This window comes from Mesoplodon bidens, assembly GCF_964165515.1.
Source record: "Mesoplodon bidens genome assembly, chromosome: 1".
Classification (NCBI taxonomy): Eukaryota; Metazoa; Chordata; class Mammalia; order Artiodactyla; family Ziphiidae; genus Mesoplodon; species Mesoplodon bidens.
Window position 1 is genome coordinate 213,082,294 of NC_138176.1, and position 13,998 is coordinate 213,096,291.

The 13,998-nt window shown below is 36.2% G+C and overlaps 1 protein-coding gene across 8 annotated transcripts in view; it reads right to left on the reverse strand.

The window, feature by feature from the left end:
- Window positions 1–300: 300 nt before the first annotated feature.
- TRMT10A (tRNA methyltransferase 10A) overlaps window positions 301–13,998 on the reverse strand; it is a 35,711-nt gene continuing 22,013 nt past the window's right edge. For 7 of the 8 annotated variants that reach the window (XM_081224588.1, XM_081224593.1, XM_081224587.1 and 4 more), the window contains 5 exons: window positions 13,752–13,823; window positions 12,393–12,467; window positions 3,840–3,989; window positions 2,650–2,755; window positions 301–1,456 (listed from right to left, as the gene is read on the reverse strand). In XM_081224588.1, the coding sequence (XP_081080714.1) occupies window positions 1,191–1,456; window positions 2,650–2,755; window positions 3,840–3,989; window positions 12,393–12,467; window positions 13,752–13,823 (669 nt within the window). In that variant the 3' untranslated portion in view covers window positions 301–1,190. The remainder of the gene's footprint in view (window positions 1,457–2,649; window positions 2,756–3,839; window positions 3,990–12,392; window positions 12,468–13,751; window positions 13,824–13,998) is intronic. The other variant, XM_081224586.1, reaches the window with a different exon arrangement.

Genomic DNA, 13,998 nt, shown 5'->3' on the forward strand with positions numbered 1-13,998 from the left:
GCTCTACATTTACTGGTAGGAACTAAAATATCTCTTTCGAGCCCCATCTTCCCTTGCCAATGCCCTCATACAAATGTTGAATTATGGATTTTTGCACTTTATGAAATTTAAATTCCTTAGCGATTTTCAGCACAATCATTCACACAAATAAAACAGATGTATGGCAACTCAATCCTATTATCATTGATTAATAACTGAGAATCATACATGATATGGACAAATAGATGTATATACAATTACATGCATATTTTCATATATGCTTATATTATTTATAGAAACATACATTTACATTAGCTTGAATATTATTATATGATAGTAGACAGATGCACATATAAAGTTAACTTTATTTGCTTAAGAACCAATATATTTTATTGTAAAGAAGTACATATGGAAGGAAAAGAATATCTGCTAAGAGCTACGTTTTTTTTTTTTTTAAGAACTGTTTCTTTTTAAATTTGGGTAATGACAAAATTGATCCTTCAACAGCCTTTTAAAATAATATAGCCTGAAAAATTAAATTTTGTAATTGAAATAATTTACCATCATTATTGAAATTAAGAAAATATATTAAAGAGAATCTTAACTCTTCAGTGATTGCTTTAGAACCACAAAGGCATTACAAAGGAAGAACAGAGATGGGCTCCGTAGTCCAAAAGAAATCAATTCTTGAGTTTCTCAATCCAATACTTATTCCTAAAATCACTATATTCCTTTGAAGTAACTAAATTGAATATAAAAGCTGCAAATAGAAGGTAACCACCCATACAGAACATTTTGGTAGACTTAAAGGAGTTTTAGGATATCTGCCTCCATAAATAAATAAGTAGGCAATAAATCAGAAAGACATTGATATAAACATATAATAATAAAACTGAAAGGTCAGAAGGCACATTCTGAAGAATACAATCTTGTAAATAAAAGAGAATGAAGGTTTACTAATAAGGTAAAATTCTCAAGAAATGCTTATTTGAGGCTTAGAAAATTTTTTTTTAAATTACACATTTAAACTTATGCAAAAACAAAAAAATGCTTTTTTAGTGCTTTTTATCAGTTCTAAAAAAAGAAAGTTAAAAAAATTCATAACAGAAATAAAAGAAAAAGTTTCTTCCATTTCAAATATTCTATGAAATATTCTATGAAATTCTATATTCATTTTCTCCTAATTTTCCTTCAACTTAAAAAAAATGACATTAGTGTAGTATAGAGTTCACTGTAGATTCAGTGCTATTTTCTTTATCCTGCTTTTCTTCCTTATGTGGTGAATCTAGTTCATTTCTATTTTCCTCCTCACTGGAATCACTGTTCAATCCACCTTCAACTCTGGTGAACTTCTTGTCATGTGAAGAACTTTCACAGGCTTTGTCTGTGGGAACAGCTCCTTTTCTTTGGGGTAAGATAGTGAAAAATGCTTCTTGCCAGTCTCTTGTTTCTAGGTATTCCAGAATAATCTCAAACACTGCAACAAAGACAAACTCCATGTGTTCTTAACCTAGTCCATCACAATGGTGCATGCTTTAAAACACACTGCTTTTGTGTTAAGGGTGCTAGTATGTTCTAACAACTACTTTGTTCTTATTACTTCTTTCTCCTGTATTAGCTGTCAGAGCCAATAGGCCTAAGGCTCTCAAGGCTGCTACCTCTTTTGTAGCTTTTTCTCATTTCAGTTCTTAAGCACGCAGAGGTTTACCATTATCTGTTGTCAATTATAATAGAGGACCTTTTTTGTTTCCTTCCTATTCTTTGTTCCTTCCACTTCTTTATCCTTTATGTGCTAACATAAAACTAGAAAAAAAAAGGGTTAGCATTAACCTAAATTTCTTCTATCTTTCCTATATAGTGCCACTCACACTGGGGAGTGTCTTGCCTGCTTTTTTTTTTTTTAAATACTATCTCCAATGTCCTTTCACTTTAATACACTGCTGGGGTAAATTTGGATTACTTTATGATAGAAAAGTAATTTCCACTAATTTAGCAAAAGTCTTAGAAGAAGTTCATTCCTTGAATCAATAAGTTTGTTTCTATAACTCCCTAGAGCCTGCTATAGAGAAATTTTAAAAGCCCACATTAGTAGTTGTGTACTAACAAAAATCTCTACTAAAAAAATTTTAAAAAGCAAAACTCCAGGCAAAGACTTAAGTCTGAGGATGTCTATTACAATGATATTTACAATAGTAAAAAGAAAAAGAAATCAACAACAGGAGAATGGTTACATTATTGTGTATTTAGATGATGGAAAATTACATAGCCACTAACAGTGATTCAATAAATATAATAATAAATGGGGGTAAACACCCCAGATTTATAACATTTTATGCACTAGAGTAAGAATCCAATTATGTAATAAATAATATTATATATGCATAGGAAAAGAACTAGAAGAAAACACACCAAAAACTTTCTACAAAGTATTTCTGCATAGTGAAATTACACCTATTTATTTTTCTTTATACTTTTGTACATTTTCAAAATTTTCTAAAGTATGCATATATTATTCAAACAAATCATAAATGATTACATTTTATAATTTTGTACCCCCAATTGTGTGTTTTCCAAAGGTGTATATTTTCTACTTGTCCAAAATGTAAATGTAATGTTATTTTTCACAGTGTCCACTCAGGTACATTTTCAGTTTATCCCCTTATAGCTTACCATGATTAATTGCCAAAACTTTTCTACTATTCATCTTCACGAAATTTCCAAGGGGGAGCTGTGCATGATCAATTCCATGTTCTGATGCTTGTTTATACGTGAGTCCCTAAAACAAAGACACTGTAACTTGGGCTAGAACATTACATTATTTAAAGTCTATGAAAGAATAAATAATTTTTAGGAAAGATTTAGTTAAGAGAATATAATCTGAAAAAGTGTGTGTGTACGTTTAACCACTAATTTGGAAACATTCTCTTGACAATAAGTATAGTTAGAATGTTGCTGGCATTTGTCTTAACCAGTTTACAAACGAGGAAACCAAAGACATTATGCTCTCTGTCCCATCACAAAGTTCCTCAGTGGCAGAACCAAAGGAAAAACTTGGCTCATGCCTCCTGACTCAAATAGCTTCTCATCACTCCACACTGCCTTTCTCTCTTAAAGTACACAAACTGAATTCCTAGAGAAGCATCATCATTCTTCCCGTAAATTTAAAAGATAAAACTATGTTTCAATTACGTAACACTAAGAGGCACAAATGGCAAACACAAATTAAATAAAAACCTGAATTGAAAAAAATGTTCAACTGCCTATAAATTTTATTTTTCACTTTCTGTCAATTAAAAGAATGCTGAATATAAATTTTCTCTCTTCCTTAAAGCCTGGGTCTAATCAGGACTGAAAGAGCAAAAACACAGAGTGAAGGAGGAAGAAGAGCTAAATTTCTCAACCAATAGTTTGCATGTTTTATTTTTTAATTTTTTAATTTTTTTGCTGTATGTGGGCCTCTGACTGTTGTGGCCTCTCCCGTTGCGGAGCACAAGCTCCGGACGTGCAGGCTCAGCGGCCATGGCTCACGGGCTCAGCCACTCCGCGGCATGTGGGATCTTCCCGGACCAGGGCACGAACCCATGTCCCCTGCATCGGCAGGCGGACTCTCAACCACTGCACCACCAGGGAAGCCCTATTTAAAAAATTTTTATAGCACTGACCTCACTGGGTTGCAGTGAGGATAAAGCAAACTAATATATGCAAAATGCTTTGCTTAGCTAGAAAGGTGACTGAAATATTGTAGGCACTCAAACATCAACTATCCGTATTTACTATCAAGAAAACTGATATTACTATCAAGAAAACTGATATATCAATTTTAAGTATGAGCAAAAGCAAAAATAAAAACTTAATAGTACCTTGTGATGGTTGTGATCTACTAATCCTCCAATCACATAGGCCTTTGATTCATCTAATTCCTTTAGTACATTAGGTGAATCTGATGTAAGATAAATCAGGTCTTCTTTCTGTATGAATTCACTGTAGTGCTCTGGTTTGATGTGGATATCCTTTAAAACACAAGGGGAGATTAAGGGCGCTGCTTAAAGGAGCTTCAGAGACGGGCGCGAGCTGCGGCAAACAGCGCAGACCCAGAGACGGGCATGAGACGCTAAGGCTGCTGCTGCCGCCACCAAGAAGCCTGTGTGCGAGCACAGGTCACTCTCCACACCTCCCTTCCAGGGAGGCTGTACAGCCTGCCACTGCCAGGGTCCCGGGATCCAGGAACAAGTTCCCCGAGAGAATGCATGGCGCACCTCAGGCTGGTGCAACGTCACGCTGGCCTCTGCCGCCACAGGCTCGCCCCGGACTCCGTACCCCTCCCTCCCCCCGGCCTGAGTGAGCCAGAGCCCCCGAATCAGCAGCTCCTTTAACCCCATCCTGTCTGAGCTAAGAATAGACACCCTCCGGCGACCTACACGCAGAGGCGGAGGCAAATCCAAAACTGAACCCCAGGAGCTGTGCGAACAAAGAAGAGAAAGGGAAATCTCTCCCAGCAGCCTCAGGAGCAGCAGATTAAATCTCCACAATCAACCTGATGTACCCTGCATCTGTGGAATATACCTGAATAGACAACGAATCATCCCAAGTTGAGGAGGCGGACTTTGAGAGCAAGATTTATTATTTGTTCACCTTATCCTCTTTTTGTGAGTGTGTATGTGTATGCTTCTGTGTGAGATTTTGTCTGTATAGCTTTGCTTTCACCATTTGTCCTGGGGTTCTATCCATCCGTTTTTTTTCTGTTTGTTTGTTTGTTTTACTTTTTAAAATACTTTTTTCTTAATAATTATTTTTTTATTTTAATAACTTTATTTTATTTCACCTTATTTTATTTTTTTATCATTTTTCTTTTCTTTCTTTCTCTCTCTCTCTCTCTTTCTCTCTTTCCTTCTTTCTACTTTTTCTCCCTTTTATTCTGAGCCGTGTGGATGAAAGGCTCTTGGTGCTGCAGCCAGGAGTCAGGGCTGTGCCTCTGGGGTGGGAGAGCCAATTTCAAGACACTGGTCCACAAGGGACCACCCAGCTCCACATAATATCAAATGGCGAAAATCTCAAAGAGATCTCCATCTCAACACCAACACCAAACTCCACTCAACGACAAGCAAGCTACAGTGCAGGACACCCTATGCCAAACAACTAGCAAGACAGGAACACAACCACACCCATTAGCACAGAGGCTGCCTAAAATCATAATAAGTCCACAGACACCCCAAAACACACCACCAGACGTGGATCTGCCCACCAGAAAGACAAGATCCAGCCTCATCCACCAGAACACAGGCACTAGTCCCCTCCACCAGGAAGCCTACACAACCCACTGAACCAACTTCAGCCATTGGGGACAGACACCAAAAACAATGGGAACTACGAACCTGCAGCCTGCAAAAAGGAGACCCCAAACACAGTAAGATAAGCAAAATGAGAAGACAGAAAAACAGCAGATGAAGGAGCAAGATAAAAACCCACCAGACCTAACAAATGAAGAGGAAATAGGCAGTCAACCTGAAAAAGAATTCAGAATAATGATAGTAAAGATGATCCAAAACCTTGGAAATAGAATAGAGAAAATGCAAGAAACATTTAACAAGGACCTAGAAGAACTAAAGATGAAACAAGCAATGATGAACAACACAATAAATGAAATTAAAAATACTCTAGAAGGGATCAATAGCAGAATAACTGAGGCAGAAGAACGGATAAGTGACCTGGAAGATAAAGTAGTGGAAATAACTACTGCAGAGCAGAATAAAGAAAAAAGAATGAAAAGAACGGAGGACAGTCTCAGAGACCTCTGAGACAACATTAAACGCACCAACATTCAAATTATAGAGGTTCCAGAAGTTGAAGAGAAAAAGAAAGGGACTGAGAAAATATTTGAAGAGATTATAGTTGAAAAATTCCCTAATATGGGAAAGGAAATAGTTAATCAAGTCCAGGAAGCACAGAGTGCCATACAGGAAAATCCAAGGAGAAACACGCCAAGACACATATTAATCAAACTGTCAAAATTTAAATACAAAGAAAACATATTAAAAGCAGCAAGGGAAAAACAACAAATAACACACAAGGGAATCCCCATAAGGTTAACAGCTGATCCTTCTGCAGAAACTCTGCAAGCCAGAAGGGAGTGGCAAGACATATTTAAAGTGATGAAGGAGAAAAACCTACAACCAAGATTACCCAGCAAGGATCTCATTCAGATTTGATGGAGAAATTAAAACCTTTGCAGACAAGCAAAAGCTGAGAGTTTAGCACCACCAAACCAGCTTTACAACAAATGCTAAAGGATCTTCTCTAGGCAAGAAACACAAGAAAAGAAGAAGACCTATAATAACAAACACAAAAGAATTAAGAAAATGGGAATAGGAACATACATATTGATAATTACCTTAAATGTAAATGGACTAAATGCTCCCACCAAAAGACACAGACTGGCTGAATGGATACAAAAACAAGACCCATATATATGCTGTCTACAAGAGACCCACTTCAGACCTAGGGACACATACAGACTGAAAGTGAGGGGATGGAAAAAGATATTACATGCAAATGGAAACCAAAAGAAAGCTGGAGTAGCAATTCTCATATCAGACAAAACAGACTTTAAAATAAAGACAATTAGAAGAAACAAAGAAGGACACTACATAATGATCAAGAGATCGACCTAAGAAGAAGATATAACAATTGTAAATATTTATGCACCTAACATAGGAGCACCTCAATACATAAGGCAAATACTAGCAGCCATAAAAGGGTATATCGACAGTAACATATTCATAGTAGGGGACTTTAACCGCCCACTTTCACCAATGGACAGATCATCCAAAATGAAAATAAGTAAGGAAACATAAGCTTTAAATGATACATTAAACAAGATGGACTTAACTGATATTTATAGGACATTCCATCCCGAAACAACAGAATACACATTTTTTGCAAGGGCTTATGGAACATTCTCCAGGATAGATCATATCTTGGGTCACAAATCAAGCCTCGGTATATTTAAGAAAATTGAAATGGTATCAAGTATCTTTTCTGACCACAATGCTATGAGAATAGACATCAATTACAGGAAAATATCTGTAAAAAATACAAACACATGGAGGCTAAACAATACACTACTTAATAATGAAGTGATCACTGAAGAAATCAAAGAGGAAATCAAAAAATACCTAGAAACAAATGACAATGGAGACACGACAACCCAAAACCTATGGGATGCAGCAAAAGCAGTTCTAAGAGGGAAGTTTATAGCAATACAATCCTACCTTAAGAAACAGGAAACATCTCGAATAAACAACCTAACCTTGCACCTAAAGCAATTAGAGAAAGAACAAAAAAAACCCCAAAGTTAGCAGAAGGAAAGAAATCATAAAGATCAGATCAGAAATAAATGTAAAAGAAATGAAGGAAACGATAGCAAAGATCAATAAAACTAAAAGCTGGTTCTTTGAGAAGATAAAAAAAATTGATAAACCATTAGCCAGACTCATCAAGAAAAAAAGGGAGAAGACTCAAATCAATAGAATTAGAAATGAAAAAGGAGAAGTAACAACTGACACTGCAGAAATACAAAAGATCATGAGATTACTACAAGCAACTCTGCCAATAAATTGGACAACCTGGAAGAAATGGACAAATTCTTAGAAATGCACAACCTGCCAAGACTGAATCAGGAAGAAATAGAAAATATGAACAGACCAATCACAGGCACTGAAATTGAAACTGTGATTAAAAATCTTCCAACAAACAAAAGTACAGGACCAGATGGCTTAACAGTCAAATTCTACCAAATATTTAGAGAAGAGCTAACACCTATCCTTCTCAAACTCTTCCAAAATATAGCAGAGGGAGGAACACTCCCAAACTCATTCTATGAGGCCACCATCACCCCGATACCAAAACCAGACAAGGATGTCACAAAGAAAGAAAACTACAGGCCAATATCACTGATGAACATAGATGCAAAAATGCTCAACAAAATACTAGCAAACAGAATCCAACAGCACATTAAAAGGATCAAACACCATGATCAAGTGGGGTTTATTCCAGGAATGCAAGGATTCTTCAATATATGCAAACCAGTCAATGTGATACAGCATATTAACAAACTGAAGGAGAAAAACCATATGGTCATCTCAATAGATGCAGAGAAAGCTTTCGAGAAAATTCAACACCCATTTATGATAAAAACCCTCCAGAAAGTAGGCATAGAGGGAACTTTCCTCAACATAATAAAGGCCATATATGAAAAACCCCCAGCCAACATCGTCCTCAGTGGTGAAAAACTGAAAGCATTTCCACAAGATCAGGAACAAGACAAGGTTGCCCACTCTCACCACTCTTATTCAACATAGTTTTGGAAGTTTTAGCCACAGCAATCAGAGAAGAAAAGAAAATAAAAGGAATCCAAATTGGAAAAGAAGAAGTAAAGCTGTCACTGTTTGCAGATGACATGATACTATACATAGAGAATCCTAAAGATGCTACCAGAAAACTACTAAAGCTAATCAATGAATTTGGTAAAGTAGCAGGATACAAAATTAATGCACAGAAATCTCTGGCATTCCTATTCACTGCTGAAAAATCTGAAAGTGAAATCAAGAAAACACTCCCATTTACCACTGCAACAAAAAGAATAAAATATCTAGGAATAAACCTACCTAAGGAGACAAAAGACCTCTATGCAGAAAATTATAAGACACTGATGAAAGAAATTAAGGATGATACAAATAGATGGAGAGATATGCCATGTTCTTGGATTGGAAGAATCAACATTGTGAAAATGACTGTACTACCCAAAGCAATCTACAGATTCAATGCAATCCCTACCAAACTACCAATGACATTTTTCACAGAACTAAAACAAAAAATTTCACAATTTGTATGGAAACACAAAAGACCCCGAATAGCCAAAGCAATCTTGAGAACGAAAAATGGAGCTGGAGGAGTGAGGCTTCCTGACTTCGGACTATACTACAAAGCTACAGTAATCAAGACAGTATCGTACTGGCACAAAAACAGAAATATAGATCAATGGAACAGGATAGAAAGCCCAGAGATAAACCCACGTACATATGGTCACCTTATCTTTGATAAAGGAGGCAGGAATGTACAGTGGAGAAAGGACAGCCTCTTCAATAAGTGGTGCTGGGAAAACTGGACAGGTACGTGTTAAAGTATGAGATTAGATCACTCCCTAACACCATACACAAAAATAAGCTCAAAATGGATGAAAGACCTAAATGTACGGCAAGAAACTATCAAACTCTTAGAGGAAAACATAGGCAGAACACTCTATGACATAAATCACAGCCAAGATTCTTTTTGACCCACCTCCTAGAGAAATGGAAATAAAAACAAAAATAAACAAATGGGACCTAATGAAACTTCAAAGCTTCTGCACAGCAAAGGAAACCATAAACAAGACCAAAAGACAACCCTCAGAATGGGAGAAAGTACTTGCAAATGAAGCAACTGACAAAGGATTAATCTCCAAAGTTTACAAGCAGCTCATGCAGCTCAATATCAAAAAAAACCAACAACCCAATCCAAAAATGGGCAGAAGACCTAAATAGACATTTCTCCAAAGAAGATATACAGACTGCCAACAAACACATGAAAGAATGCTCAACATCATTAATTATTAGAGAAATGCAAATCTAAACTACAATGAGGTATCATCTCACACCGGTCAGAATGGCCATCATCAAAAAATCTAGAAACAATAAATGCTGGAGAGGGTGTGGAGAATAAGGGAACACTCTTGCACTGCTGGTGGGAATGTGAATTGGTACAGCCACTATGGAGGACAGTATGGAGGTTCCTTAAAAAACTACAAATAGAACTACCATATGACCCAACAATCCCACTACTGGGCATGTACCCTGAGAAAACCATAATTCAAAGAGTAATGTACCAAAATGTTCATTGCAGCTCTATTTACAATAGCCAGGAGATGGAAACAACCTAAGTGTCCATCATCGGATGAATGGATAAAGAAGATGTGGCACATATATACAATGGAATATTACTCAGCCATAAAAGGAAACGAAATTGAGTTATTTGTAGTGAGGTGGATGGACCTAGAGTCTGTCATACAGAGTGAAGTAAGTCAGAAAGAGAAAAACAAATACCGTATGCTAACACATATATATGGAATTTAAGAAAAAAAAATGTCATGAAGAACCTAGGGGTAAGACGGGAATAAAGACACAGAGCTACTAGAGAATGGACTTGAGGATATGGGGAGGGGGGAAGGGTAAGCTGTGACAAAGTGAGAAAGTGGCATGGACATATATACACTACCAAACGTAAAATAGCTAGCTAGTGGGAAGCAGCCGCATAGCATAGGGAGATCAGCTCGGTGCTTTGTGACCACCTAGAGGGGTGGGATAGGGAGGGTGGGAGGGAGGGAGACGCAAGAGGGAAAAGATATGGGACATATGTATATGTATAACTGATTCACTTTGTTATAAAGCAGAAACTAACACACCATTGTAAAGCAATTATACTCCAATAAAGATGTAAAAAAAAACACAAGGGGAGAGATGTTATTAATAGGATTTTGTGAAAATTGGCTAAAAATGATTATTTTCTTTTCCCTAGAGAAACCTATCCAAAAAATATATGAAAGGAAGTTTGAAAGAATATTATAACAATGTATTATTTATTTAGAATCTACTACTACAACATCTTTTCACCTCACATCTCAATTATTTAAGTAGCCTCCTGATGTTATTTCCCTGTCTCTAGCCTCAGATCTCTCCAATTTACTTCCACATACGGATGGTGCACTCATTTTCTGAAAACACTATCATGTTTTATCTTTATCTGTAGAGTAAAATTCAAACTCCTTAACTTAGTAATTCTTTCCTGAATATAGCACTAACCTATCTTTCTCTGTTCCAACAAAAGAAATGCATTTTTGTCATGTATTTGCTCACATTGTTCTCCAGCCAAAGAATGCCTTCTCCAATTACTTCCTTCTCCATCTACATGAATCATCTAAAGGAAAGGGCTTACAGATGTAATAAATTCCATGCATCTGCTTCCACAAAGATACACATTTGAAATCTTCACCAAAACTGTCAGGTCAGAGGTACAAGACTGAACAACAGTTGGCAGTCAGAATTTTGCAAATTGCACCAAAAGAATAAAGGAAGATGCATCGCCAGGCTCAGGTGGCATTTCTCAGTAATTTTTGGGGAAATCAAAAATGAAGTAGAGACCTCTCACCTAAGGTGTATACCTTTGATTAATAAACAGCCATTTTTCTGGAAAATGGTATATTATAAACTTGATCCCTATGCTTAATAAGGGCCCCAAGAGGAATGTGCATAATTAGAGACCAGCGAACTCACATGTCTCTGGAAAACTGGTGGTATGAAATAATAAATTTAACAAGCCACAAAATAACTGAAAGTATGCCTATTCTAACTTATTATATTATTTCTTAGGAAAATAGGCATGAACATAAAACTTGGTAAATATATTGTACTTTAAAACTTAAAAAACCTTTGGAAATGTTTTATACTATGGACTATTAATAAAATAAATGCAGTCATTATGGGATTAGTAAGTGAGATAGGGAAAGTCTGTCACGGTGAGAACTGGCTTGGAGAAAGGAAAAAAGTGTAGGAATAACCCACTACTTCTCTGAGTAGAATAGGGTTAAGGTTCCTTAGGGACTGGTACTAAAGCCAATCTATTAGTCATCTTTGCAAATGACTGAGAGTAGTTTAGTCCAATAGAAAAAAATGTGAGCCACATATATAATTTGAAATCTTCTAATAGCCACATTAAAAAAAAGTGAAAAGAAATAGATGAAATTAAGTTTAATAATACAGTGTATTCAACACAATATACCTGAAATGTTATTTCAACTTATAATAACTGTGGGTTTTTTTTAATTTTAAGGAGATATTTTACATTCTCTTTTTTTTTTGTACTAATGTCTATTTGACATTTATAGCACATCTCAACTCAGACCAGTCACATTTCAAGAGTTCAACAGCCACATGTGGATGGACACCATATGGTATAGCACAGATTTAGAAGAAAGAGAATGCAAGTACATTTCCAAATTTTAGAGTGACTTCCTCTTATAAATAATGTATATAGCCAGTTTTCTAGGTAGAGACTGCATACAGACCTTTAAATTTTTTCCTTTTTTAAAAAATATGTTTTAAAGTTGGCAGTAAAATAGCAAGTGAGATTTCATGAAAGCAAGTACAGACTATATCTCAAGGCTCTTAGCTTCTCTCACTGGTAAACTTAGGTACAGTGATATGCAGGGTTTGTAGCTGCTGACTCTTATATTTATTAGCACTGTGTAGAACTCAGGTAAAAAATGTAGACCTTTAAGCATAAAAATACCTTGAATTATGTGAGAGTTAATCTATTTTAGTTACCTTCCAGTTGACCCATCCTTTGTCATTTTCATCCATGTTCTTTTTCAATTGGCCTCCATGGCTTGTCAAGTAAAACTGATAAAGAGATTGGCAGGTATAGAAAGAGAGAGCAAATGACTATTAAAGTCAATATTTTATTCCCTCATACACTCATCTGATTATCAATGAAACACAAAATATTTTCATTCTGGAAAAAAATAAATTTATGGCATGCTTTAAACATGCAAGAATAAATTTGTGGTACAAGCGACATGTATTTTTGTGTATCTCCTAACCCACTAACTTCTGTATTCCATCTACATTTCCATCCTGTTTTCTTTTTTTTTTTTTTTTTAGTACGCGGGCCTTTCACTGTTGTGGCCTCTCCCGTTGCGGAGCACAGGCTCCGGATGCACAGGCTCAGTGGCCATGGCTCACGGGCCTAGCCGCTCCGCAGCATGTGGGGTCTTCCCGGACCGGGGCACGAACCCGTGTACCCTGCATCAGCAGGCGGATTCTCAACCACTGCGCCACCAGGGAAGCCCCTGTTTTCTAAGCAGTTATAATCTGCCTCTTGTTTAATGATCACCTTACTATAAACTTCCTGCTTCCATGTGAAGTTTCCCTTCCCCTCCTTTTGCCACTACAGTTATTTTTTACCAGTCCGAAATCTTCATAATTTTGCTTTGACTCTAAACCCTGAAACCTATTTCAAATCTAATCAAGGGTGAGAAGAATATAGAATGTAAAAATATAATATTACTATCACTCGATAAGAAGAAAATATCTAACCAAAAGTATATTAAGATTTTCTGGTTTTTAACATCAGTGAGCCAGAATTCATTTTTAGGTCACCTAGAATTCAAACAAATTCAGTAAGAAAAATGACCCTACTCTTAAGAGCAGCCAACTAGTCTCACAAATCACTTCCTCATTCTAGCTAATAAAGTACCTTTCAAAATTATTAGTGACTCAATACCCTTTAAGTAGAAAAAATCTAGCCAACAGACACAAAGGCACATATCAGCCAGGGGCAGTTACCCCATTCCCCAGAAAGGAAGGAATTGAGAGCTGAGAAACTGGTATGAAAATATGCATAAGTCCTTTAATGAAGATGTTCAATTACACAGCAGTGAACAGGTCAGTGTGTACAAGACTAATGATGAATGGGCACAATGTGTTTGAGAATGACATGAAAAAATGTTTAAAATATTTTATTTTTGTAGAAAAATAAAACATTTTTACAAATAGGCATTTTGTTCTCTAAGAAAGATTACCTGTAAGATTCTTTCTTATAAAAGCAATGAGGATTACCTGTGCCTTTTCCGAAGGAAGATGTAAAAGGAAACTGGAAGTTTGTTTTAAATTCCCCAAACATACCTGCACAGGATGCAGTGCTCGTCGATTTTCTGCATAACATCGTTGAATCTGCTTATGAAGTTTCTTAATGTCCTATAAAAGAGTGCAATTTTTAAAGCAATATTTTCAAAATTATCTATGGCCATTCCACAATCCAAGTGGAATAGAATAAGCAGAAGGGATGACTAGATAGGGACATTCTTTCTTTTGAAATACAAGTCCTTTCTGATAATTTCCATTCAGTTTTCTTAAATAATTACCATAAGTC